At 49.3% G+C, this 27,304-nt stretch overlaps 1 protein-coding gene and 1 pseudogene across 1 annotated transcript; one reads left to right on the top strand and one right to left on the bottom strand.

Annotated features, from left to right (window-relative positions):
* Positions 1-1,952: 1,952 nt before the first annotated feature.
* NKX2-5 (NK2 homeobox 5) lies at positions 1,953-5,263 on the bottom strand. Its single transcript, XM_004272011.4, has 2 exons — positions 4,643-5,263; positions 1,953-3,063 (listed from the first exon to the last, which is right to left on the bottom strand). Exons 1-2 carry the CDS (start codon positions 4,971-4,973, stop codon positions 2,423-2,425), a joined length of 972 nt encoding a protein of 323 aa, XP_004272059.1. The 5' UTR covers positions 4,974-5,263; the 3' UTR covers positions 1,953-2,422.
* Positions 5,264-24,669: 19,406 nt separating this feature from the next.
* On the top strand, positions 24,670-27,050 carry LOC101285443 (CDK-activating kinase assembly factor MAT1-like; annotated as a pseudogene).
* The last annotated feature ends 254 nt before the right edge of the window (positions 27,051-27,304 follow it).

Below are 27,304 nucleotides of genomic sequence, written 5' to 3'. Positions count from 1 at the left end.
AGTCCTGGCTTTCAGTGAGCCCAAAGCCAGCCAGCCATTGTTATCCGTTTGTGAGAGACCTTGGGGTCACTCAGCTGGTCCCTGAAGGATGATAAAGAGGGAGACAGAGGCATCATAGAAAAACCGTAGCAGTATAACGTTGTGAAAAAAAAATTTTTTCTCTCTAATGTTACCGTAGACGAGTGTAAGATGAGAAAGGCCCACGGACATGCAGGACCCCGGGGTGGGGGGGGCGGCTGGACACTAATTAAGGGTGAGAATGTGGACGAGCTCCAGGTCGAAGGATTCCCTGGTTGTGTGAGTTAGGCCGCCTGCTGGGACTGCCTGGTAGGAAAGGGCTGTCTGAATTAAGAGCTGGTCTGGTGGTCTGGTACAGCCTCCGGGTGCCCTTCCATGAGATGGGACCGCGGTGTGCATCTCGGAGTAGGGTCGTGGGCTCTGGAGGCGGTGTGCAAGTGCTGAGCTGAACACTTCCCCGCCCCGCAGTCCTCGGCTTGGACTTTACAGCAGAGACATTCAAGTCCGAGGGCCCCGAGCCAAGCTCTGAGGCAGCCTTTCCCACTTCCCTACAGAGTACAGCCCATAACCCTGCAATGGTCGATTGCATACACCCCGGCATCCCTGAATCGCAAGCTGCGTCCAGCTCAGCTCTTAGCGCTTAGAATCTCCTGGCATCTTCCCCTATCCCCAAAGGCAGTGGGGTGAGCCTGAGGAATAGAGGACGGTACAGGCACTGGCAGAGCTGCCTGGTCCCTGGCTCAGTCCCTCCCTTCGACAGAAGGATGGCCCCAGGCCCGGCTTGAGGACTCTTCCCCAGCCTAAGAGGCGCACTGAATTAGGATATGCCGGGAGCAATGTTTTGTCTTCCACCAAGAGCTCTGGGACCAGGCAGCCAGGCCTGTACTTTCCAGGCAAAATTCAGAAAAACCCACATTCCACAGGAACACAAAGTCCCTGACTCCCTCCCTTTTTCCTCCCTTTTAAAGAATTGAATTAGCTCCTCTTGACTTTGGAGGCTGGCGGTAGATGAGCCGGAGGTAGAGGAGCTTGGAAGTCAGGTCCGAGCCCCTGAGGACTGGCGGGACCTGAGTATTTTTGTTATTTTTATTTTACTGATGAAAAAACAGGGGAAGGCAGCAAGAAACTCCCACAGTGAGCAGGTTTTTAGCTGGATTTCCCTGAGCCTCAGTTTCCTCATCTGTAAAATCTATACAACAGCCTTCGTTGGTGAGGACTAGTGCAAAATTCGTTAAATGCTGAGAGGCGGCCAAATGGGGGAGAAGGGTTCCCTGACTACGTGAATTCATGGGGGCCTAGCCACAGAAGGAGGTGAGCACGGTCCGCCAGACGCCTCTGTGTGGTCCAGGCTCTGCCCTCTGCCCAGCCAAGAAACCGGTGAGGCCGGGCCACGGCGTTGGGCTGGGGAGTTCTGAGGAGCTGGACAAAGGTTTTGGTTCTGGGCTTTTCCATCTGTAAAATGGGCTGCAGCATTCTTCTAAGCAGGATGAGTTCTGGTGCCTTCCGATCGCATAGGGCCTAGGTGCCTTTGCCCTCCATTTAATGCCCAGTACCTGGAACAGTGCCTGGTACATAGTAGGGTTAAGGAGGTGAGGTTGAGACCTCTGGGCCAGTGTCCTCAGTCTCTGAAGTGAGACCCAGAAGCAAACCTCATTTCTACCAGTACTGGCTGTTTGCTCACAGGCAAGTCATTAAACCTCTCCAGGCCTCAGTCTGCTAAACCTTAAAATAGGACCTCCCTTTGTCAGATTATTGAAGGTTACATGAGCAATCCCAGAAAGCACCTAACATGGGACCCAGCACAGTGAGTCTTTATTTATCATTGTTATCAATTTGCTCAGTGAATACCCATCCCTACAACTCAAGGCCGGCTGCCTCTGCCTTCCCAAATTCAGTTTCTGAAGCGCCGAAGCTGAATGAAACACACGGGAGGATCAGCGCACTCTCTTTAATGGGAAGGAGATTCTCATTTCTTACAGAAACAGGTAAAAACATAAATACCGGGGGTGGGGGCAGCGGCAAGGCAGCAAGGGCCCGGGCGCCCGGCCCAGGTTCGAGGAAAGGCGGCCGGATGCTAGGCCTGCCGCGCCTGGGCTCCCAGTCCCAACTGGCTGGTGTTCGGCAGACTGGGGATGCCCGTGGGCTCTCGGAGGGCACTCCCGGGGCGACGGCTAAGGCACCAGGCTGCGGGATCACTCACCGCAAGCTCCGTAAACCCGACCACAAACTCTCCCTCGCGTGGGGACAAAGGCGCACGGGACAGGTAAAGCTCCGAGGCCTCCGTGGGAGTGAATGTGACATCCGAGGGACGCAGGATCGTGTCGGGAGCCCTCCCTCTCCTCGAGAGTCAGTGCCCTTCTTTAGAGGTGGGATCGGTCGGGGGCGTCCCACACCGGTCCCTTTCCTACCAGGCTCGGATACCGTGCAGCGTGGACACTCCTGAGTTGCCCTGCGGAATCCCGGGGCTCTGCACGGCGTTCAAGTCCCCGACGCCGAAGTTCACGAAGTTGTTGTTGGCGGCCGCCGTAGCCGACTGCGCCGGTGGCGGCCCGGCGGGGTAAGCAGCGGTGCAGCTGTAGCCAGGGCTGCAGGCCGCGCCGCCGTAACCCGGGTAGGCGGGGTAGGCGTTATAGCCGTAGGCGTTGAGGCCCACGCCATAGGCTGGCGCGTAGGGCGCCGAGTCCCCGAGGCAAGGCTTGCCATCGCGCACCAACACTGGCACCGCGATCCTGCGCGCTGGCGGCGGCGGTGGCGGGGGCAGCCCCACCAGCTCCAGAGTCTGGTCCTGCCGTTGCCGCTTGCACTTGTAGCGCCGGTTCTGGAACCAGATCTTGACCTGCGTAGACGTCAGCTTCAGCACGCTGGCCAGCTGGTCGCGCTCCGGAGCCGACAGGTACCTCTGCTGCTTGAAGCGCCGCTCCAGCTCGTAGACCTGCGCCTGCGAGAAGAGCACGCGCGGCTTCCTCCGCCGTCGCGCCCGGGGTCGCTCGGCGCTGTCCGCCTCAGGCTTCTCCAGCTCCACCGCCTTCTGCAGCGCGCACAGCTCTGAGGGGGAACAGAGTGGCAGAGAGACGCTGGGTCACAGCGACCCGACCCCCCGAGCTCCCGCCGGGTGATGAGCCCCAGTGGGTGCCACCCCGTCCTGCCTGGAGCCCCCAGCTTGACTACGGGTCACTCTGCCGGCTGCACTGGGCGCTGCGAGTGCTCGGTTTCCGCTTGACAGCCAACATTTGTTGACTGCCTACTATGTTCCGGGCACGGCTCTAGGCACAGGAGGACAAAACAAGACAGGTCCCTGCCCTCGGGTTGGTTCACATTCTGGTGAAAGAGATGGACAGTGACTTAACGACTTCAGGTTGCAAAGAAAATAAAGCCAAGTGATGCGCTGGGGTGAATTAGATTAGGACTACTTTGGTTTGAGAGGTTAAATGAAGGAGACCTAGGCCTCACACCAGGGTCGGTCGCACTATCTCAAAATTACGGGAACCGAAGAAACAGAAGGCCAAGAGGTGTTGGTTTGATGATCTATCAAAGGCTCCCGTGCAACTGCTGCGGAGATTTTGCAGCGCCCAAAAAGCAGCGGGTGGGCAGGCGGCCCTGGATTCCAATTGAATTTGAATCGGTAGTGACCAATTCAAGCTGCCGTGCCCTCCGGCAGCTGTTCCTGAGGCCTCCCCTCTGCAACTAGACAAACTTTTGTAGGATCACAGAAAGCCCCTCTGGGCTCTCGGCAGCCCTTCAGCCAGTGCCCCCGGCCTCCCCAGGTTCTTGCGGACCCCGCGTTGGGCCACCGTCTCCCCGACGCGCCCTTTCCACCGGCTGGCAAGCCTCCCCCTGGACCTCGGGATGCGCGCGGCGATCCGGCCGACTTCCCCAGTCATCTCCTCCATTGCCCCACGCCTATCGTCGCGCGGCATTTTCTAACTTTTTCCAGGAGAGAACCTCTCGGCCCTGGCCGCGTGGGAAAATTGTTATGGAAAAATAAAGCTGCTAAGTCAGATTCTTGAGAGTCCGGAGTATCCCATTTTAAATTCAAGATCCTTGTTCTCAAACATTCCACTCTCAGGGCACAAAGGAGGAAAGGCCCCAGCCACCCCGGGTAACGGGTGGGCTATAGAAGGTCCTGGACCTGCTCCAATTGTGCGCAAAAGTATGTCTGGCGTGCAGCATTTTGATTTCTGTTTAGCGGTTTTCGTCAGATCCTCAAAAAGACCCTCAAGAGATTAAAAAAAAAAAAAACCGATATACAGACTCTCTCTCTCTCCCTCTGTTCTGTCTACCACAAACGGATCGCTCAACTTCAACTTCATAACAAATCCAGGAGCAGGGCTGCCGCCGCCTGGGGCTTTGTTAGGCCGCAAGAAAGTATATATATATTTCTCTCCGGTCTCTTGTTTCTGATCGTCACGATCCAGCATTTCCTCTAAACCTCCGACTGGAAGCGTGGGGCGGGGGTGGGGGGAGACCCTGGCGACAACCTCGCTTCTCACATTCGGAGCCCCCTTTGCTCGACCATCCGCCCAGGCACTCGCCTCTCCTCTACCCAAGCCAGAGTTTCTTGGCCGCGAGGTTTGGGGACGAAAGCAACCCCAGAGGGGAGAAGGAGCCTGTGTTTCTTCCTCACCTTTCTTATCGGCTCGAGGGTCCTTGGCAGGGTCGGGGTCGCCATAGGCACGCGGATAGAAGGCGGGGGCGGCTGAGAAGGCAGGCAAGCACTTGGCGGGCGAGGGCGCGGGGCCCAGTTCGGCGCGCAGCTCGGGGAGGCCGGGCGCTGCGGCCTCCGGCCCCGCGTAGGCCTCGGGCTTGAAGGCGGCCAGCATGCAGGAGGCGGGCGCCAGGGTGGCCTCCAGGCGCGCGGAGAGCTCCCCGGCGGCCAGGCTGCGCTGCTGCTGCTCCAGATTCAGGATGTCTTTGACCGAGAACGGCGTGGGCGTGAGCGCGGGGCTGGGGAACATGGTGGCAGCGCGGGTCTCACAGCGCCAGGTGGGCGGCAGAGAGCAGCGCTGCCCACGGCCCCCGGCAGCCTCCCTGCATGGTGCCCGCCGCGCGCCCGCGCACCCGCCTTCCAGCTCGGGATGTGGCCGGGCGGCAGGTAGTGCGGGGCGCAAGGGGCAGGAGAGGCGGGACCAGGCCGGAGGAGGGGGGCTCAGCCTGCCATTGGGCCGGGGGCCTCGTTGACAGGAGCGATGAGCACTTTCGGGTCACCTAATATAGTCATACGGCTCAAAAAAAAAAAAAAAAAAAAATCCCGCTCTGCTTTTTAAAGGGCCCGCAACGCGTTCGGAAGACTCCTTTCGCTCCTGCAGCCTGAGATTTGTCCAAAACATTAGCCTGAAAATCCTACCAGGATGGATGCACAGGAAAGGATCCGATTATTCTCCGAATCCGCCCTTTAGGCCGGGTTGGGTGGATCTGGGATTTGAAGAAATGTTCCTCAGCACCTGAAACAGAATAGGGAAGTGAAGGATTGGGTGAGGGCTGGGGGGACTGAGTTATTTCCAGGAGTTGGAAAGACTTTATTTATTACTAACGGTACGGTGTGTCCGACTTGGAAGAATCTGAATAAGAAGAGAAGCATTGGGGAAAGGGTATGCTCTGGGGCGATGGCAGGAGGGGGCCATTCTGGACAATTTTGGGATTCTGTGTAGTACTCCCTTTGCCAGGAGGCCAGGCTCTGGGGGCTCCTGTGTGAGTCAAGCTGAAAAGCAAGGTGGGTGGTTGTAGGACGGAGGGGCACCGCCTACAGTAGTGTAAGTGTACAAACACAACTCCAGGGGGCACCAGTCACTGCCCGTCTCTTCCCTGAGAGATGACCCTCCCCTTAATAATGAAACAAATCCAGAATCCCGGCAGAGAAACTCAGCTTCCCAGAAGAGAGCTGTCTTCTAGGGCATCCTAGCTCCCAGTGGCCTTTTCTCCTATTCTTGAGGGCCCGTCATTCCGACCTCCCTCTTTCCCCTGCCCTCCCTGCCTAGCAGCGAGTCCCCTAGGCCTTTGTCAGCACAAGGGACTCAGGTCCCAGCTCAGGTTTAGGTCTCAGGCAGGTGGGGCTCCTCTGAACTCAACGTGGCCAAGATTTCTCTGGGCCGGCTCCGAGTGGGGCGCCGCGGCGGCGGCCGGGCCAGGCGCATGGGGGGTGGGGGCCGGGGTGTTAATTTTTAGCCCAGGGTCAGTAAAGTAGGGATCTTCTGTCAGAGAAACAAGTAAGTGTTTCCCGGGAGCAAGCTACCCGGTCAGATCCTGCGCTAGCCCACCTCATCCTTCTGGGTCCCTTGGGAGATCTGATGAAAGCGTGGGGGGCCTTCCCCTCACCCCCAGAAAACTGCAGAGAGGCGCTCTATTTTGTGTACAATTTCAGAGAGGATTTGGGCAGACAGAATGGCCCCAGGTTATGGTCTCCGCCTTATCCTATCTCTAGCGATGGCGAGGCTTGTCAGGGGAAAAACGTCGACTTCCCACCACCCTAGCTTCTGCGGGGAAGTCCGGGTGGAGCGCGCCGACTTTCTGAGAATGGAGACTTGTAGGGTTCGGCTCCTTGCGGAGGGCGAGTTGGGGACCAGGGAAGAAGCGTTTGAACCAGAAGAAAGGCACACAGGGCCAAAGGCAACCTAAGGACAGGGCTCAGGGCCTTAGATTCCAGAATGCGCCCTCAAGGCGCCCAGGAAATGCATGAAGCAGGTCCAGAACGTGAATCTTAGGGTGCTCAAGCCTGACGGTGAACCGTCGGTTAGGGCCACCGGGAAGGGCGCCAGTGAAGTCAAGCGTAGGCCTAATGTTGGAACTTTGCCAACGCCTCATCAAATCCACACTCCCGGGACCTGTGGCCTCCGGGCTAGGGCGAAGGAGAGCGGAGCCCCGCGCGGCGGTCGCGGAGGCTCGGAGCACTCCGACCCGGCTTCCAGGCGCCAGCCGTCGCTACCAGGCCCCCACCACCGCGGCGGAATCTCGCTTTAAGCCTTCGAGCCGGAGATCACGGCCGGTTCTGGGACTGTTAGCTTGGTCTGCGTAGAGATTCCTTTTTTCAAATGTGGGGAGTTCGCAAGCCCCAGGAACCCTCCGCACCCGCCCACTTCCCAACCTCCCAACCCGAGTTCTCCCTCGACGCATCTGCAGATCAGTGGCCTCTCTTCGGCTCTACCTCGCCACGGCTTTTGGCCAATGTTACAGTAATTGCCTTCAACTAACCTAGCTTGGGGGCCCGCCTCGCCTTTCAAGAATGTTTTTGGGGAATGGGAGAGGATGCCTATCGCCGAGGCGGTGACGTCTGGCAAACGAGCCACATCCGATTCAATTAAACGTCTCGCTGAAAAGAGCTCGGAGCGAGGGTCCTGGGAGCGCTGTTAAGTGAATGGGCTGGCCGGGCGGCTCGCGATGACAGTTTGAAAGATTAGTGTGAGCCGACGCCTGAAATATTACCGTTTAATGGGGGACATTGAGGCTGCATCCGGGATCTCTGTTGTGTGTGTGTGTGTGTGTGTGTGTGTGTGTGTGTGTGTGTGTTGTAAGAGAGTTCTGGAGGAAGAGAAAAATTCAGCATTTCCTCTGCAAATCAAGGCGGTGAAGATTTATCACTTATTTTTGGGTATGGGGGTTCCTAGGGCTGACAGATTTGTGGGTCAGGTGTCATGAAAAGGGGAGGAAAGAAAACCCTCCATATTTGGACAAAATCAATAAGTTTTCAACCGCCCACACCCTCTGTGAATCCGGTAATAATTTCTCTTGGATCTAAAACAGGCCTTAGCGTTGCCAAAAGGAGGAAAACGGGGCAAAACCGGACAAATACGAGTAAAATCAAAATTGGGGTGACCCATGCTGGTCTCTGCAGAGAAATGTCCAAGAGCAATTTCTAATTTTCTTTGAAGTCCTCACAATTTCTGAGTCAGTAAAAACATTTTTGTTTTCTTTAAGTGAAGTTGCAATGGTTGGGGGTAGGGAGGGAGGAAACTTGATTCTCCAGCCCCACCAGGGATGCATCTTCCTTCCCAAGGGCGACTGACCTAACCTGGCCGCCTCTCTAAGCCGCACTTTGGCCAAACTAGCAGGACAAACAAACAACCTTCAGTCCAGAGAAAGGCGGAGAGAGGGAGAAAGACAAAAGGAGCAGAGAGGAGAGATCGAAAATCTATTTCCTTGCCTTTTAAAGAGTCGGTGCTTTAAGATGAGCCAGATTCCAGGATGACTTGAGAGCATTCTACGCACATAAAATATTATTAATTGAAAGCGATCAGAGCGGCCCGAGCCGGCCCCCACTTTCCTGCAATCAGCAGGGTCGGCCGCAAAAGGTATATATGATTAATTGAAAGATAAGCTGGAACTATCACTGGGAATGTCATTAATGCGCCGGGGAGACGTCCATTGGAGACAGGCGGCGTTATCCTCGGCTTTATCTTCAACAACGCCTCGCTCTCGGCCCGCGCCGGGGAAACAGATGGGGGTTTCTGTCTGGGACGCTCGCCCCGTGTTTATATTTTGGGAAGAATCGCAACTCGTGGGAGTCCCCGGCAGGCCCCCTGATAAATGAACATTAGCACTTTTTCGGACTACTGTATCAACAAAGGGGCTACGGCGCGGCAATAATTGGCGAGAAAGCAAACAGAGGGCCGAGAGCGCGCCTCTGCTCTTCGTCCGGCTGATGGATGAGCAGCGGCGGCTGCGGCCCGGCTCCCGGCCCTCGCTCCGGCTCCCCGGCCCGGCCGCGGGGCCCCTCAGGCGTCCTGCCTTCCTTCAGGGCCGGGGCTTAGAGAGTGGGGGGCGACTCTGGGGGCTGCCGCCCTCGCCCTGGGCTCCGGAAGAGCCCGGGCGGCCTCCGGGGCACCGGATTTTTCCTGCCCGGGACTCGCCTTATTCGGGTTGGCTCAGCAGGTACCAATTTCTTGCTCTCCCACGGCATGAGTCACACGCCCTCGAACGTCTTCGCGCACCCGCTTATCTCGATGGCTCCACAGAAGAGAAAGAGGCTCAGGAAGGTGAAGTGACTTGCTCAAGGTCACACAGACGGAAAGTGACAGTTTCAGGATTCGAACACAGGACTGACTGCAGAGCTGTGAATGTTTTCTTTTCTTGCATGTTGCTGACTCCTAGAGTCATACCAGCTGGTGAGGAAACAAGACGCTACCCCTTCCCCCAACACACACTCCACGCAGCTAGAGAAGAGGACCAGGTTGTTGGACTGGGGATGCTGGGTTCACCAAAACCTTCATCGACACGGGGGCTTCTGGCATATAGTTCGTCTGAGTGAGAGAGAGAAAGAGAGGGAGAAATGTAAGATTCCACCTCCCCCTCTTCCTCCACCTCCTCCAGAATCTCTTCCATTCTGTCCTCTTCCTCCTCCGCCCCCTCCTTCATCTCCTCCTACCGGCCCCCCCCCTTCTTCTTTGGTAACAACTTTATTATTCATCCATTTAAAGTATACAATTCCATGACTTTTAGTATATTCACAGAGTCGCAATCATGACAAGATTAATTCTAGGACATTTTCATCAGCTCCAAAGGAAACCTGTAGGCTTCAGCCATCAACCCCACACCCTCCCCCATCTCCCACCTCCACAGCTCGAGGTAACCACTAATTAATCTACTTTCTGTCTCTAGATTTACCTATTTTGGACATTTCATACAAATGGAATCATATAATATGTGGCCTTTTGTAACTGGCTTTTTTTCACGTAGCATAATATTTTCAAGGTTCATCCATGTTGTAGCAAGTATCAGTACTTTGTTCCTTTTTATGGCAGAATGATACCCTATTGTATGGGTATACCATATTTTGTTTCTACATTCAACAGTCGATGGACATTTGGGTTGTTTCCACCTTTTGGCTGTTATGAATAACCCCCCAGTCCACTTCTACCCTAAAAGCTGAGCCTTTAGAGGTCTGGGGAGGATGCTCCTCCCGCCTCCCGCTATAATTAACCCTATCCTTCCCTGAAGGCTGGCTTCATGGGTATGCCAACTGCGTAGCTTCACGGGGCCTGAGCTTAGAAGGGCCCTGTGTTCTGTTGTTGCTGTCTGGAAATTCTTAATAAGTTTTGAACAAGAAGCTCCACATTTCATTCATTTTGCACTGGGCTCCACAAATTATAAAGCTGGTCCTGCTTTCTGGGCACTTTGAGCAGAGCCCTGGAAATACTATCTTCATGTCCCCAAGGCTCCTGTAATTTGTCAGGCTTGTGGCTTCCTTTGCCCCAGGGTCTAGCCTCCTCTAGCCAGCTGGGACAGGCAGGAAGTCCCCTGAGCTGCTTTAAAGGCTGTCTGTCCAAAGTTGCTCAGCCATAAGAAGGGCCTGGAGCCCACATAAGTGGAAAACAGCGGGCAGATCCACCTGGCTGGTGGATTTGTGTGTATATGTGTATGAGTGTGCATGTGGGTGAGGGGGTAGGGAGTGAGGGGAAAGGCTTAGAAGAGTGGGCCAGAACTTGCCCCCAGCCTCCAGGTGACTCATAGCCTAGTCACTACTGGATACTTGGGCTGATTTCTGCATCTGTTTACCCACAGTGACTGGGTGCCCACCTTGCATCAGGTGCTGGTGTTTCACAGCCCAAGACACACAGACCCTGAAGGAGGCAGAGCTGTACCAGAATGAGTACTAGACTGTGAGCCAGTACCAGTACCAGTACTACCAGTACTAGTACTGGGTTCTTGTCTTGCTTCCCACTGATTGGCTGATCTCCAGCACATCCTTTTTCCTTTCTGGTCGCTGGTTTCACGTTTGTCTCCCGGGTGGTTTTTAGGTGTACCTAAGGTCCCTTCCCAGCTGTGCCATTCTGGGAAATGTCCCATGTTGTTACCTGGACTCACCTGGGCAGTGGGGAGGGGTGGAGAGTCATGTTGGTGGTTGTCTAACCTACAAAATGAAACTGGATAAGATGGGAAATAAGGTCCCTACCAATTGTGATATTATGTTCTTTTGGGGAATGCGGTCCGTACAACAACACATATTCCAAATAAAGTGAATATGTGTTACACCACATACATTTAATTCCAGATAGCTTAAAAAGTTAAACTTAAGAAATGAAACAGAACAGTACTATAGATGACTAAAACAATAATTTTAGAGTGTTAATATATTTGGAAGGGTGGATAAGGAGAACTACAGACCTAGAAACCATAAAAGATGAATTGTATTACCTGATGGCATAAAAGTAATTTGTGTACAGCAAAACAAAACCAGAATAGAGTCAAAGAGAAAATGGCACACAGTTTAAGTGCTAGAAATAATGACCAAAAAACCGTCTAATTTCCACAATATGGAAAGAGCTTCCATGAATCAATAAGAAAATGACTCAACAAAGCAATCGACAAATTGACCAAGACTCGCAGAACTTTGCTGGTAGGAAGGAAGGAAGGAAGGAAGGAAGGAAAGAAGGAAGGGAGGAAGGAAAAACAGAAGAAAGAAAGAGAAGGAAGAAAGAAAGGAAGAAAAAAAAATTAAAAACCACGAGGCAAAGGTTTTCACTCATCAGATTGACAAAGATCACAAAATTTGATAATTACTCTGCCTAGTCACTCTTTCACGCTGTTGATTGGAAGTGTAAACTGGGAAACCTCTTCAACAATTTAGTACTGTCGCAATTAAAAATGCATAAGCCCTTTGTACAAGTATTTCCACTTCTAGGATGGTTCTACACACACATGTATGTTTAGTAAAGTATTTTCATTGCAGTTTTAAATATTTTTAAAGAATCAAAACAAACCCAATATATCTATCTTGGAGGACTGGTTAAAAAAATTATATAGCCCATGGAACAGAATACTAGCAGACTTGAGAAAGAATTAGTTAACATTTGTATGTATTCTTAGGGATACTTTTTGAGACACATTAAATATCAAATCAAGATGCAGTGTTTGTGTTTTAAATATGGGCATATGTACATATATGTGGGTTTACGAAAATTTTTTGAAGGGTAAACAAAAGGTAACGAAAACTTCGGGGGAAGAGTACTGGGGGAGGGGGGGATCAGGACGAAAACATGACATTTTAGTACATTTTTTAGGACAATTTCCTCCTTTTTGTGGTTGTTCTTACCATATGCATGTATATTGCCTTAAAGAGATTTTTTAAAAAGCACAATCAAGATAAACTCCAAATAGAGTGAATCAAGTTATGCCTTTAAAGAAGGGGAAGAGGATCCTGGGCTGTGGAAGCATCTAGGCCAGAATTCCCTGGAGTACCTGTTAAAAATGCACATTTATGGGCCTTACCCCTCATCTTGGAATTTACAAATCAATGGTGTGTACTGCTTGAAACTTCAATGAAATCTCCAGTCTCCGAGAGGGAACTGGAGCTAAGCCATCAGTGGTAGGAAGACTGAGGAGGGTGGTCAGTGGAGCTTCAGAGAGAGGGGAGCGGGGTGGCCAGCACTCGTCCAGCACTATCCAGGGACAGGACCTCGACGGTCCCGATTACCACTCAGCAAATTCACCCTCATGATTTCCCCCTGACCTGTGCTTTGGTCCAGGGCTAGAGCCGTTTTGGGGTCACTGGGAATGCAGCTCCCTCCATTAATCAATGCCTTGGCTTGCTGCTTGAAGGTGCTGTGGGTCTGGTGGCTGTGAGTGGGGCAGTAGATGAGACTGGTGGGAAGGCCTGGTAACCCCACCCAGGTCCTGTCCTCAGGCCAGCAGAGAAGTCTGGCAGATCCTAGGTTTCCTGGCCTCTGGCCTTGGACCCACTGTCCCTCTGTCTCTTGAGGGTCAGCCTCCAAAACTCTCTCTGAAATAGCGCTGAGTCGGAACTAGATCTGGAATCTGTCTTAACAAGGCCAAAGTGACTCTTCCCTGTATTGCAGCGTGATACATGGAGGTATGTCACATCTGGTTCCCCCAAACAGAGGTGGGACCCTTGTAGTCACTGGTCTCCATAGGGAGGTGGGCCAGGCTCTGGGGCCTCTCTGGGCTCCAGGGACACTGTTGGCTTGCTTAGCTTCTGGGAGGCCCTGCTTCCACCTCTGGGAGGGATCTCGGGGTGTCGTGCACTCCAAGTTCTGGCCTTCTCCAGGAGGCCCAAGGAGCCACCGCATCTTTGCTCCAAGCGGGATAGCTCTCATGGGAGCTGGGACATGACGGCCAGGAAAGGCTCCCGTGGCCTTGCATGGAATTCTCCGGTGGCTGGCCTGCCCTGGGAGTCCTTCAGTCCTCAAGGAGATGACAGCCACCCACACCCACGTAAACACCAGAAAGGTTTTAGGTCCTCATTTTTCGTTGGTGTCTGAAACATAGGAGCAAAAGAACAAATGAAACAAATCTGAACATTAAAGGTATTTCCCCTTCCCAAATATTTTCTGTGCTTGGACAGTGCACAATTTTTCTTGTCCCTACAGGGGGGTGTATGAGCATCTTCTTTTCTTGTTTTTGTTGGTTTCCTTAACGATTGTTTTATATTCACAGCACTGAATATCCTAATTATACATTTTGAATAAGTAATACACCGTAAAAACAAAACAACAATGAAAACCCAAAATAAACACGTAAAGAGGGAAATACAATGTAAAGTATTCCAGGCCTCTCCCCAGCCACCCAGTTCCCTTCCCTAAAGACAAAGTTGTTTCCAGGTTTATTTTTAAAATCAACTTTATTGAGGCATAATGTACCTAGAACAAAATGAACACAGTTTAAGTGTACAGTTCGATGAATCTTGACACATGAATAAACCCGTGCAAGGACCACCACAATCAAGCTACAAAAACATTTAAAAAAATACAAAAATATTTGCATAACCTTAAAAGGTTTCCTTCTGCCCCTTCTCAGTTAATTCCCACCACCATCCAACTTTAAAAAAATATATATCCTTCTGGGGACATTTCCTACAAATTTAAGTCTTATTTATTATACATTTGTTTTTGTTTTTGTTTTTCTGAGAGGAACTACCTTCGGCTGACTCCTTTGCATTTTTTCCCGTCCCCTCCTTTGCACTTTTGACTTGACAGTTTTTGTTAATAGTATCTTTGTGTAAGCCACTTTCTCATGCTTTGTGGGGTATGTTTCTGTAACCGAATTTATCCTGGGTGCCTAGATGTCACACGCTTTAAAACACGTGTTAAGGTTTGCCAGATCGCTTTTAAACTTCCGTTGTCGTTTGGTGTTAATTTCGTGCTTTCTCCTCTGGACCGCAGTCCGCCCCCGGCTGCAAACTGCTCCAGCGAAAACAGCGAGGAGAGGCGGAGAGAACCAAGACGCTGCCACTTGTCCCTCAGGATCCCGTCGCTGAAGGTCACAGCTGGAAAAGTCAGGTGACATTCGAGTCGGATAGACAACGATTCGGAAAACAGTGAAGAGGAAAATGGATTTTCTAGGGCCGGTGGACACCTGCCCGGTGGGTGTACAGCTCGGGAGCCACGGCTTTGGCAGAGCCCTTGGCGTGAACGCGAAGCTTTGGGAAAAGCCGAGCTGGGCAAACGGACGCCTGTTTTCGCGGGGTCTGCAGTGCTGCAGCTTGGGCTGGGGTCGTCGGCCGTGGCTTTCCGGAGAGAGCTTCAAGAGTCGCGCCCAGATCTGTGCGGCCTCCCTGGCTCGGGCCGACACCGTGGCCCCCGGAGCTTCTACCCTGGATCGCTGCGGCCTGGTCAGTGTCGAATTGAAGCTGGCAGTGGGCGATCGAACCTTCCTAGGCCCGCCACCTTTCCTTCTTCCGCAACTTCCTTCCTTGTCTCATCTTCCAGCCTGCTCTGCGAAATGCAGCGACGTTTCCACAGCCCGGCGGAACGCACTGAGAATGCCTAGGGTGCAAATTGTTGCATAGAAAAAAAAAAAATTCGATTCCGTGCAATTCGGTTCAGTCGATATTTCTTAGGAGCCTCCCCGGGGCATGGCGCAGGGGACCCGGAGGCTAACAAGCTTCGGGATTCCGGAGCAAATTCGGTGTCAGTAGCAGGATGTCGCTGACGGCATTCAGCGCTCCCAACAGATTGGCGAAATGCGGGAACGCAGGCACAAAATGAGCGCACTGTAGAGGGCCGTGTTGACGCCTCCCCATACTTTAAGCGTACACATGACAGTTGCAGACATTCAAGCACTTAAAAGGAGCACGATGGAGCGTTCACTTTTGGGACGTGTGTCTGTGGAATACGTTCACAGAGACCAGTAACCCGCCTTGAATGTGCTTACTGGTGCGCTTTAAGTTTGCCGAAACGACACGGCTACACATACACGTACTTTAAGTGCATAGTCACTTTCTTGGTGTGTGCTTTAAGTGCACACGGTCAAAAAAAAATTCAAAGAGTACAGCAAATCATCCTGTGAAATTCCCCTTGCCCTCCTCTCCGCTCTTGCCCTCCAGAGCCGTTCTTGGCACACACGCGGGTGTGCCCTCTGCGGTGTACATGTGTCCCTGCGCCCTAATTGGGCGTCGCCTGTGCAGACCCTCCGTTGTGTGTGGAGAGCTGTGGCCTTGTATCTCTAGGTAGGGAACATCTTTTGTCTCTCTGCAAGAAGCTTTCCTCCGGGAAAGATAAGGTAATCGATAGGGTCTTTTAAATAGCTCCGCGTTTCCTGTCGGGAGAGGAGTATCAGCGCGCGCACCAAATCTGCTCTGGTATGTCACCTTATCTCCCGTCCCCGCTGTTGTCCCCAAACGCCGCCTGTCAAGGGAGACGCCACCCGCATTAGGACCCAGACTGGGGCCCTTCCGCTCGGGGTCACGCGCAGCGCCCTCGGCTAGGCCCCGCCGCCCCTTCGGGGGTCCCGGAGGGTGGGGCGAAGAGGCGGGGGCCAGGATGAAGGTCCGGGGGCCTAGAACTCCCACTCGGGCCCAGGAGGAAATTAACAGGCTGAAATCGACCCGTCTGGGGGAAGACTTGGGGTGCAGATCACTCGCGGGGGAGGGGACGGTTTCTTTTTTCTTTTCTTTTCTTCCAAGGAAATAGTTGTTGAGAGCAGTGCTTTGGCGACTCTGTGGGCAACCTTGCTTGCCGGCGTCCGGAGGAAAATCGGCTTTGTCATTTGGAGAGGGCCGCCAGGGCTTCAGGAAGCGCCTGCCCGGCGCCAGGTTACCTTTCGCACTGCAGTAGAGTGAGGTTTCGCCAGCCTCCGGGTGACCTGTGCGGGGAGAGGAGAGAACTCCCAAGCCCTGAGGGTCGGTGGGACCTCCAAATCTGGCCACCGGTCTAGCCTCTGGCGGCGTCACCTGTCCAGCTTACTGCAAGTTGGAGTCAGAGCTGCCTGCAGCCGGGCCTGAGGACAGGGCGCAGAGGAAAGATGCAACCCAGGCTGGTCTTCCAGCCTTCGCAAAGGCCCTGTGGCCGGCCTCGGCTTCCCCTTCCCGTGGTGAACACTCAGCAGAGATCTGCAGGCCAGGCTCCGCGCCGAAATGTTTTTAGATGTAGTGATCTGCCGGTAGGCCCTGGGCCTTCTTGGATGTCTAAGCACTGCTACCCTAGTCTCCTCATTTTTCTTTATGTATCAAAGTAGGTTTTATCCAGGTTTTTTTTTAAGAAATATAATCCGATAACAATAACAAATACATTTCAATCCCCTTAAGGATGCACGCAGCCACCAACCATCTAGGAAGGTGGGATTCAGACTCCCTTTATTTCCAGCCCCATAATTCCTTACAGGGTTCCTTTTTTTCTGGGAAGCTGGAGGGGGTGGGGGCGGGGGGGATTTCTTCTTGGCTTCAGTACAGACTTGCTCCCTTCCAACTTGCCCAGCATCCTCAGGATTACTCCACCTGCTGAGAGAGGACCACCCACCAAACCCATACAGAGGAAAATGCAGGCATTGGGAAAATTTGGGTTCTCATTTATTATGGAGAGGAGCAGGCATTTCTGAATCTTCCCATTCTTTAAGAGCTCGGTCTAGGTCTTCCTACTCCCTGCGGGCCTTTCCATTTTATTTTATGTGTAATTAAAAAATACTGAATTTGATTATTATAAAATTGGTTGTGGCAGTGGAGGGGAGACTCTAGCTGTGTGTCTTGCAGGGTGGGTCATAGGTGCCATGTGCTATGTTGAAACTAGCAGAATGTGAACTGGACACTGCCATGCCATCTGTTTGAGTTACACTGGTGACCTAGTTATTCAGTCCTGGGTAGATCTGGAGATGGCCCACCTGGATGGGGAGAGCTGCTTCCCCCACTCTTCCAGGGCAGTGACCTTCACAAAAAGCTACTCTGAATGAACACTTCTGTAGAAGTAATCCAGGGTGCTTTGTTTCTTTTCTTCTAACAGAATGTGTGGGGTGAGAGTTGGGGAGTTGGGACATTTAGAGCTAGGGGTGATGAGAACAGCCAAGGGTAGATCAGGTGTGAACCCTCAGTACCCTGCTGTCTCCCTAGATGTGGCTGTCATCTTCTAGAAGCTCTAGGTACTTTTCTTTAGGGGAAGCTGTACTGCTTGTCCATGAGAAGTGGTGAGAGGGGACGTGGGACCAGGCGGCCCTGGGAACAGTTCTCGGCCAGTTCCTGGGTCCTGAGCAGTGATCCTGGGCAGTGACTTTGGGAGATGCTCCTTGGGTTAAGGGAGTGAGCTTTGTTTGTTCCTGTGACAAACCCTGGGGTGTCCCACGCCCTGACCCAGTCCAGGAGTGCTCCCCCTTGCTGAGCACGTATGTGGCTCTGAAGCCTTCCCAGTTTTCGGAAACTTTTTATTCCAGCATCACATGGGAGTGAACAAAGTAAAAGTGAACAGCCCTGTCAATTTTCACAAACTGAACACGGTTGTGTAATTAGTACCCAATTCAAGAAATGGGACATTACCAGTACCTAGAAGCCCCTTCCCCTTTCCTCCAGGATAATTACTATTCTGACTTCTAACAACATAGATTAGGTTTGCCTATTTTTGAACTTCACATATATCTAATCATATAATATAGACTCTGTGTCTGGCAATTTTTACTCAGTATATGTTTGTGAGATTCATCTGCACTGTTTGTAGTTGTAGTTAGCTCCATTTAGTTTGTAACACTTCATTGTATGAAAATACTACTACTGACCCATTCTCTCTCTCTCTTTTATAGTTGGTTTACAATATTGTGTTAGTTTCAGGTGTACAGCAAAGTGATTCAGATTATGTATATATATATGTTTGTGTGTGTGTGTGTGTATTCTTTTTTTTGGATTATTTTCCATTATAGGTTATGACAAGGTATTGAATATAGTTCCCTGTGCTATACAGTAAATCTTGTGGTTGTTTTTTATTTTTACTTATTTATTTTTATTAATTTTTATTGGAGGATAGTTGCTTTACAATGTTGTGTTAGCTCCTAAGGTACAGCAAAATGAATCAACCATACATATACATATATCCCCTCCCTTTTGGATTTCCTTCCCGTTTAGGTCACCACAGAGCATTGAGTAGAGTTCCCTGTGCTATGCAGTAGGTTCTCGTTAGTTATCTATTTTATATATAGTAGTGTATATATGGCAATGCCAATCTGCCAGTTCATCCCACCCCCCCCACCTTTTCCCCAAACAAACCATAAGTTTTTTTTTCTACATCTGGGACCCTATTTCTGCAAATAAGTTCATCTGTACCATTTTTCTAGATTCCACATATAAGCAATATTATAAGATATTTGTCTTTCTCTTTTTGACCTACTTCACTCTGTATGACAATCTCTAGGTCCACCCATGTTGTTGCAAATGGCATTATTTCGTTCCTTTTTATGGCTGAGTAATATTCCACTGTGTATATGTACCACATCTTTATCCATTCCTCTGTTGATAGACATTTAGGTTGCTTCCATGTCTTGGCTATTGTAAATAGTGCTTCAGTGAACATTGGGGTGCATAGATCCTTTCAGATTATGGTTTTCCCAGATATATGCCCAGGGGTGGGATTGTTGCATCGTATAGTCATTCTACTTTTAGTTTTTTAAGGAACCTCCATACTGTTCTCCATAGTGGCTGTACCAATTTACATTCCCACCAACAGTGTAGGAGGGTTCCCTTTGCTCCACACCCTCTCCAGCACTTACTGTTTGTAGATATTTTGATGATGACCATTGACTGGTGTGAGGTGATACCTCATTGTAGTTTTGATTTGCATTTTTCTAATAATTAGTGATGTTGAGAATATTTTCATGCATTTCTTGGCCATCTGTATGTCTTCTTTGGAGAAATGTCTATTTAGGTCTTCCGCCCAGTTTTTGATTGGGTTGTTTGTTCTTTTGATATTGAGCTGCATGAGCTGTTTGTATATTTTGGAGATTAATCCTTTGTCAGTTGCTTCATTTGCAAAAGTTTTCTCCCATTCCGGCGAGAGGGTTGTCTTTTCCTTTTGTTTATGGTTTGTTTTTATTTCCATTACTCTAGGTGGTGGATTGAAAAGATCTTGCTATGATTTATGTCAAAGAGTGTTCTGCCTATGTTTTCCTCTAAGAGTTTGTTTATCTATTTTATATATGGTAGTGTGTATCTGTTAATCCCATATTCCTAATTTATCCGTACCCCCCTTTTACCTTTGGTAACCATAAGTTTGTTTTCTATGTCTGTGAGTCTGTTTCTGTTTAATAAATAAGTTCATTTGTATTATTTTTTAGATTCCACACATAAGTGATGTCATATAATACTTGTCTTTCTCTATCTGACTTCACTTAGTATGATAATCTTCAGGTTCATCCATGTTGCTGCAAATGGCAATATTTCATTCTTTTTTAGACCCTTTCTCTCTTGATGTGCTTTTGGGTGGGTTCCAGTTTCTGACTGTTATGACTAGTGAGTGCTGCTATGGACACCCTAGCACATGTCTTTTGTTGAACATATGTTGTTGAACAACGTATGTGAACAACAAATGTGTTGAACAACACATTTCTATTGGGTATATATCTAGGAGTGGAATTGCTGGGCCAGAGGATATTCATAAATTCAATTTTAGTAGATTCTACTCAACAGTTTTCCAATTTACAGTTGTACCAGTTTATACTCATGCTGGCAGTGTTGGAGAATTGCAGTCACTCCACATCCTTGCCAACACTTGGTGTAATCAGTTTTTAATTTTAAGCCAGTCTGATGAGAGTGTAGGGCTATCTCAGTGTGGTTTTATTTTGCCTTTCCCTACTGACTAATGAAATTGAGCAACTTTTCAAACGTTCATTGGCTTTTTGAATGTCCTGTTTTGCGAAGGGCCTGTTTAAATCTTTTGTCTTTTTCTTATTGGGTTGTGGGAATTCTTTATATATTTGGATACCAGTGTCTTGTTGGATATTCACTTATTGTGAATATCATCTCCCAGTTTGTGATTTGCATTTTTACTCTCTGAATGCCATTGCATCCATTTTTGGCTCTGGCCTTGTGACATGGTTCTGACCTTGAGGCAGTAGCACTGCTGGTTCACATGTCTGGGGTGTCTGCGGCTGAGTAGCTTCTTGGGTTCTGGGCAACCAGCCCTGCCATCCATGGTAAACTCCTTGAAGACATAACACATGTTTGATTCTGCTTGTTTTCCTCATAGTTGCCAGAGCATTGTTTCTGCTAAGAATATTTTAGTCACTCATTAAATAGGGGAAACTCCAATAAAACCCTTTGGATTTGAAGGAGAGGGCAGAAATCACGATTATGTATCCTTTTTTATGCATTGTGGTAGATCAAATATTTACATAGCAATCTAAGTGGGATAATTTAAACTCCATGGGTTTTTAAAACATAGACAATGTAAATGTAGAGATGTAGATGAGATATCCTACACCCTCTTAAGGTCACAATCCTAGTCCTGCCTCCTGATTGCTGCAGCCCAGGAAGAGCCCCTCTCTTAGAACATGAGCGAAACATGAGAATAACTGTGTACAATCCTTCTGGAAAGCAATTTGGGAATTCTCATTTTATGAATCTTTGCAAATATATGAGGTGAAAACATCAGACTATAATTATTTTAAATTATTTTGATTAGTTTCAAATGTTTGTAATCCATTTGTATTTTTCTTTTTAAAAATGTATCACCTATTTGCATTATCTATTTATCTATTGAGATCTTCATTTTTTTCTTATTGATTTTTATGAGCTCTTTATATTAGCTAGTATCCTTTTGTCATTTTAGTGTATGCTACCAGTATTTTTACCATTTGTCTTCCTAAAGCCTTCTTTTTTATTTTAAGGCACTGATGATAATATATAAAGGAGATACTCAAACAATGGTGGGGTTTTGTTTCCCAGTTAGGACTGGCCATGGGCCAATGGCAGAATGAAGGCTGGGTGCATCAGGGCCCCAGGCCACTGAACCAGCTGCCCTGAGTCAGTGGGGATTCCATAGGACAAAGGCCGTTTCTACTCTGGCCTAAAAGACCATGAAGAGCCCACAAGTGGCTGACATTAGAGATTGGTCAAACCTGGAGGGCTGCCTTCCTTGAAATTTCCATCCTGGGCCCCAAAGCTGGTGAAGATGGGATGTGGGATGGAGGTGGAAGTATCATTGGCTACTTCTAGGACAGAAGGGAATTCAGAGCAGGTAAACCAACAGAAAGAGGTGAGGAAAGAAGGGTCCTGGAGTTTGGGCTGGGGGTGGTTTGGGGGAGCATCCAGAATAAAGGAAGGCATCAGAAATGCCAGGCAGTGAGTCTTGTGGGCAGTGATTTGGAGCTCACGCTTTGGAGTAGGGCTGTTTGCATTGTTTAACCTCCCTGAACCTCGATGTTCCCATCTGTAAAATGGGAATAATACTCATACTTCTTCAAAAGATGACTGTTTGGGAATTAAAGAAGACAGTGTAGTAAAGCAAAGATTCTTTGGCCCTTCTCCCATGGGGGGTGGGGTAGGTGGGTATGTCCTTTCCCTTTGAATGTGGGGCAGGTTTGACACTGCTTCAATCAATGTAACTGGTAAAATACTATAGAAGTGACACCATATGACTTCTGTGGCTAGATCAGAAAAAGCCATGTAACTTCTGTTTTTCTGTTTGCTGGAACATTTGCTCTTGGAGCCATGAGGTACCACATAAGAAGTCTGAGTACCCTGAGGCCACCATGCTGTGAGGAAGCTCAAGCCATAGGAAGAGACCACGTATAAATCCACTGACTGACAGTTCTGGATGAACCAGCTTTCTAGTCATTCCAGCTCAGGAGCTAGACCTGTGAGTGATGCAGCTTCCAGATGATTCCAGCACCCAGCTGTTCCAGTTTTCACAGCTGAGGCCCCAGACTTCATAGAGCAGAGACAAGCCATCCCTGTTATGTTCTGTCCAAATTCCTGACCCACGGGATCATTGAATATAATAAAATGGTTGTTTTCATATCACTAAGTTTTGGGATGGTTTGTTAGGCAGCTGTAGATAACCAGAACATCGTTCAAGCAAAAAGATTTAGCATACTGTTTGCTTGGTAGTAGGTGCTTCCTAAACAGGGGCCCTTAATAGTAGTGTTGGTGACGGAGTTAACCTGGAATGGAGAACACAAGGCTGTTAAGGGAAAAAAAGCAGACAGGCCTGCTGTGGGAAAGTTGATCCAAGATGATTTCAGGCCTTCCACCTGTACTGTGTCTTCATTTTGGCTCCAGTGTTAGATCCCCTTCCCTCCATAGTTCTAAACTGCAAATAACCACAAAAGAAGGTGGTTGGAGGGCCTTAGCATTTTCTCTTTTTGCACCCCCGTCGTCTTTTTTTTTTTTTTTTTTTTTGCGGTACACGAGCCTCTCACTGCTGTGGCCTCTCCCGTTGCGGAGCACAGGCTCCGGACGCGCAGGCTCAGCGGCCATGGCTCACGGGCTCAGCCGCTCCGCGGCACGTGGGATCCTCCCAGACCGGAACATGAACCCGGCAGGCGGACTCTCAACCACTGCGCCACCAGGGAAGGGCTCCCACCTCGTCTTTGAAAAACATTCTAGAGTGGCTTTGGCAAAGGTTGTAAGCTGGAGTGGAGCTTGGGGAATGTAGGGGTGAGGAGCAGAGGAGGTGTGAGAAACCATTTTGTTGCTCCAACTATAAAGCCATAGTACTACAGTAAGCATAAAAATAATTGTGCAGAGTAAGAGTAACCCCTTGCCTCTGGGCGCTGCTTTTCCGTTTAGGAAGTGCCCGTCTTCCCGTGCGTTACCTTGTCTTCAGGTATTTGAGGGCAGAGAATACATTCTAACACACTTCCAGGCAGGTTGTGGGTGTACAGCAAATGCTTTCGGATTGATCATTTGAAACCCACCCAGCAGTGACTTTGGACGAAGTCTCTGCGCGCGCAGTTTCTCCTGCACAGGAAGGGGATCTTTCCGTGGTTGTGATTCAGCCTTCCAGTGCACCCTGATCAGGTTCACCCGCTTATGTCTTCCTCCTCGGGGGGCTCAGGGGAGACAACTAAGGGGTGTTACATCTGGGGGCTCAGACCTGCAGAAGGGAAAGCCTTGGATGAAACACACATGGTCAGATTTAGAGCTGCAGCAGAAGTGTCGGAGATGGTGTCCAGGCCCCGGCAACATCCTGGGGCAACATCCTGGGCGGGGTGGGGGTGAGGGGGGGGGTTCCAGGAGAACTGGGCCTGGGCCTGGGTGCCGAACCTTCTCGGGTTTCCGTGGTGAGCGCCACCCAGCACTCTTTAGATCTAAGAGGCGTCTCCTTCCTCTGAAGAGAGATAAGGCAGAGCAGCACCAAGAGAACATCCGGATAGACTGTCACCGCGGCGCAGGCCACGCCCCGCTCCCGGGCTTCCTCCTCGCTCTCGCTTCTCTTGCACCTCACCTTGACCTTCTCACTTGCCGAGGCTGCCCCACACACGGGTCCGCCTGCCCGCTCTTCATTCTGCTGGGCTGCCTTAGCTGCTGGTTGCTTTTCCTAGAGGACCGGAAGAGAGGAAGGGAGGTTGAAAGAGAAAAGAGAGATTGAGAGCGGAGAGAGATGGTGATGGAGGTGTCGATGGGGGGGGGGGGGGGTCGGGAGGCGGGAAGCGCGGGGAGAAACTTCCAGGGAAAGGAGTTCCCAGGTGTGACGGAATGCCCCCAGCCTGGCCTCGGAGGGCTGCTGCGGGTGAGGCGAAGGAAAAGTCTCCTCTCCCTCCTCTCTCTCCTCTGCTAGGAGACTGACAGCGGCCAGGTGTCAGGGAAGGAGACTGGGCATCAGATGATTTTTATTTTTTATATTAGCACTTTAATATCCATGCTTTTCAAGGTGGAAGTGAAAGGTATTACATACTTGACATTGTGATTACTTCTCTTTTTTCTAATTTTTGAATTTTATTTTGTTTATTTTTTTATACAGCAGGTTCTTATTCGTCATCAGTTTTATACACATCAGTGTATACATGTCAATCCCAATCGGAGAGTGGGCATCAGGTGATTAAAGGACATTTAGCTTTGATGAAAACGTTCATCTACTTGTTTAACTATGGTGAGAGGGCCTTTCCTTTAATCGGCTAAATGTGGCTGAGTGGGGGTGAAGTAGGCAGTAAATCATTTTGTGTCAGAGGGAACTCTTCTGTGTGAAGCAGGGGCTCGAGCTCCAGCGGAGGAGTCCAGTGGATAATCTGCCTCTCACTAGCTTTGCGAGCCAGCCAGCTCCTTCCCTTAGTTGTGAAGATGGGAAGAGTAACTATACCAGCTTCTCGTTGTTGTTGTGAAAATGAACCGTGACCCTCCGTATTCACTGCCTAGCTCAAGACCAAACAGGGAGGGTAAAGGTTAATTTCTCCCTCCCCACACGTCCCCAACTCGCTTAACCTCCTGTCTTTTTTTTTTTTTTTTAATGAGGATAATCACATCTGTCAATTTCAGGTTATTGACCAGAATAACCAGAAACCAGGGGAAAGATATTATACACAGGTAAGCAATAACTTTTCACTATTGGGAATATGCCTTTGAAGAAATTGCCTCCCCAGGGGGGCGGGGAGAGGTTTGTGAGAGGAGCTGGAAACTGCCCTGAGTGTGGCACTCCACTTAGAAGGAGCAACTTCAGGGTACAACTCTTTGAAGATCCTACTGTTGACAGGAAATTGAGATTCAGAAAAACGTGCTAAAGATATACAATAAAAGGGAAGAAGACTTTCCTAGTCTAAGAGAATATAATGATTTCCTGGAAGAAGTGGAGGAAATTGTTTTCAACCTGACCAACAACGTGGATTTGGACAACACCAAAAAGAAAATGGAGATAGACCAAAAGGAAAACAAAGATGTCATTCAGAAAAATAAGTTACAGCCGACTCGGGAACAGGAGGAATTGGAAGAAGCTTTAGAGGTAGAACGACAGGAAAATGAACAAAGAAGACTATATATACAAAAAGAAGAACAACTGCAGCAGATTCTAAAAAGGAAGAATAGGCAGGCTTTTTTAGATGAACAGGAGAGTTCTGATCTCCCCGTTGCTCTGCTTTTGGCTCAGCATAAACATAGATCTACCCAGTTGGAAATGCAACTTGAAAAACCTAAACCTATAAAACCAGTGACATTTTCCACAGACATCAAAATGGGTCAACATATTTCATTAGCACCCATTCAAAAGCTTGAGGAAGCTCTATATGAATACCAACCACTGCAAATAGAGACTTGTGGACCACAAGTTCCTGAGCTTGAGATGCTAGGAAGACTTGGGGCTTCCCTGGTGGCGCAGTGGTTGAAAATACGCCTGCCAATGCAAGGGACGTGGGTTCGAGCCCTGGTCCGGGAAGATCCCACATGCCACAGAGCAACTAAGCCACCGTGCCTGTGCTCTAGAGCCCACGAGCCACAACTACTGAAGCCCACGTGCCACAACTACTGAAGCCCGCGTGTCTAGAGCCCGTACTCCGCAGCAAGAGAAACCACCGCAGTGAGAAGCCCACGCACCGCAATGAAGAATAGCCCCCACTCGCCACAACTAGAGAAAGCCCACGCGCAGCAACGAAGACCCAACACAGCCAAAAATAAAGAAATAAAATAAATTTATTAAAAAAAAATTTGAAAGATTATGGAAATGGCCATGAATAATTACACAAAAATAAAATGTGCAACAGTTAGTACAAAGGATAGGAAGAGGGAAAAAACTTTGCTGTTGTAATGTTCCTACACTATACATGAAGAGGTATAATAGTATTTGGAGATATTTAGTATAAACCCTAGAGCAACAGCTACAAATGTAAAGCAAAGAGGGATAGTCAGTAAGCCAGTAGCAGAGTAAATAATGAGATCATTAAAAATACTCCATTAATGAAAAGGAGGGCAGGAAAAGAGAGGCAAAAAATAAAGAAATGGTATAATTAGGAAACAAATAGCATGGTGGTAGATTTAATCTTAACTGTATCCGTAATTACATTAAATGTAAATGTTCTAAACAAGCACTATCCAATAAAGCTTTTTAAAATGGGAAAAAAAAAAAAAAAAGAAATTGCTTCCACGCGCCCTCCACCCCTTTTAAACAGTGAATTGCATGTTTGGTTTGTTTTAAGAGAAGGAAAGAAAAGGATGTAAAAAACAACAACAAAAACCAAATAGACACAAGGTCTCACCTTAAGGGAAAACCTTCCACCCGGATGTCCCAGTCTCCTGGATGGTGGAAGTAGAAAGAAACACCTTTTGCATTCCCACAATAGGAACAGGGGCTGAGGGCAGGCCTTGGTCCACCAGCCTGAGTCTTTGATTTGGAGCGTTAGAAGCAGGGCTAATTCTGGACAAGGCAGTCTTCACCAAGAGATGGCCTGTTTCTAAGTTGCGGGGTCTTTAAGCATCATTCAGTACGTACAGTGAAAGAAGATCATCTTCCTGTAGGGTGGGGCAGGGGAGTTCTGAGTGGACTTCCTATCTTCCACCAGTTTTTGGCAGCACGATTCTAGATGGAATCAGATTCTAGCCAGGAATCTGGCAGTGCAAAGTTAGCTAGAAGAGAAGGATGTTCCCTTGTATCCTAGTTGGGCTTAGGAATCCCCTGGAGTTCTTGTATATTACAGATTCTTGGGCCCCACCTCAGAAACACCTATTTTGCGGGGCTCGAGAGTCTGCTTTTTAAACAGGCTCCCCAGGCTATTTTGATCGCACAGGTTTTCCTGTGTGCACATTGACAGAGCTTCAGTCTAAGTATTTGAGAGCAGTGTCCTGTCTCTCTGATGTGACAGACTCCTCAGGGATGCACCGTGGTTCCCGTTTCTAGGTAGAGAACAAGCAAGGCGGCCCTCAGGAAGCTGGCTTTCAGTGGCTGGGCAGGCTGGTGCAGCCCCATGGCTCTTGAGGCTGGCTGTGGCCAAACTTAACAAAAATGCAGACACTCTTTGGCTGATTAATTGATTTTATTCTTACTTATTTATTTTTGATGCATTGATTTTAATACTGTGTTTCCACAAAGCTCATTCATAGATTTTGTTAGTTTCACATCTCATGTTCTGGCTCCTTATTTTTAAAAATTTCCAGTTCTTGTTGTTTTATAAAATTATGTAAGTAGTGACTATATCCTCATTGTAAAAATTTCAAAATCCTAGACAAATC

The sequence above is a fragment of the Orcinus orca genome, chromosome 3 (genome assembly GCF_937001465.1).
Source record: "Orcinus orca chromosome 3, mOrcOrc1.1, whole genome shotgun sequence".
Lineage (NCBI taxonomy): Eukaryota > Metazoa > Chordata > Mammalia > Artiodactyla > Delphinidae > Orcinus > Orcinus orca.
Note: the sequence above shows the minus strand (reverse complement) of the source record. Positions and strands in the feature narration are given on the sequence as shown.

Coding starts and splice junctions, on each gene's coding strand:
- NKX2-5 (XM_004272011.4), bottom strand. CDS start 4,973: ATGTTCCCCAGCCCCGCGCTCACGCCCACGCCGTTCTCGGTCAAAGAC. Junction 3,064..4,642: donor CCCTCGAGCCGATAAGAAAG/GTGAGGAAGAAA, acceptor GTTCCCCCTCAG/AGCTGTGCGCGCTGCAGAAG.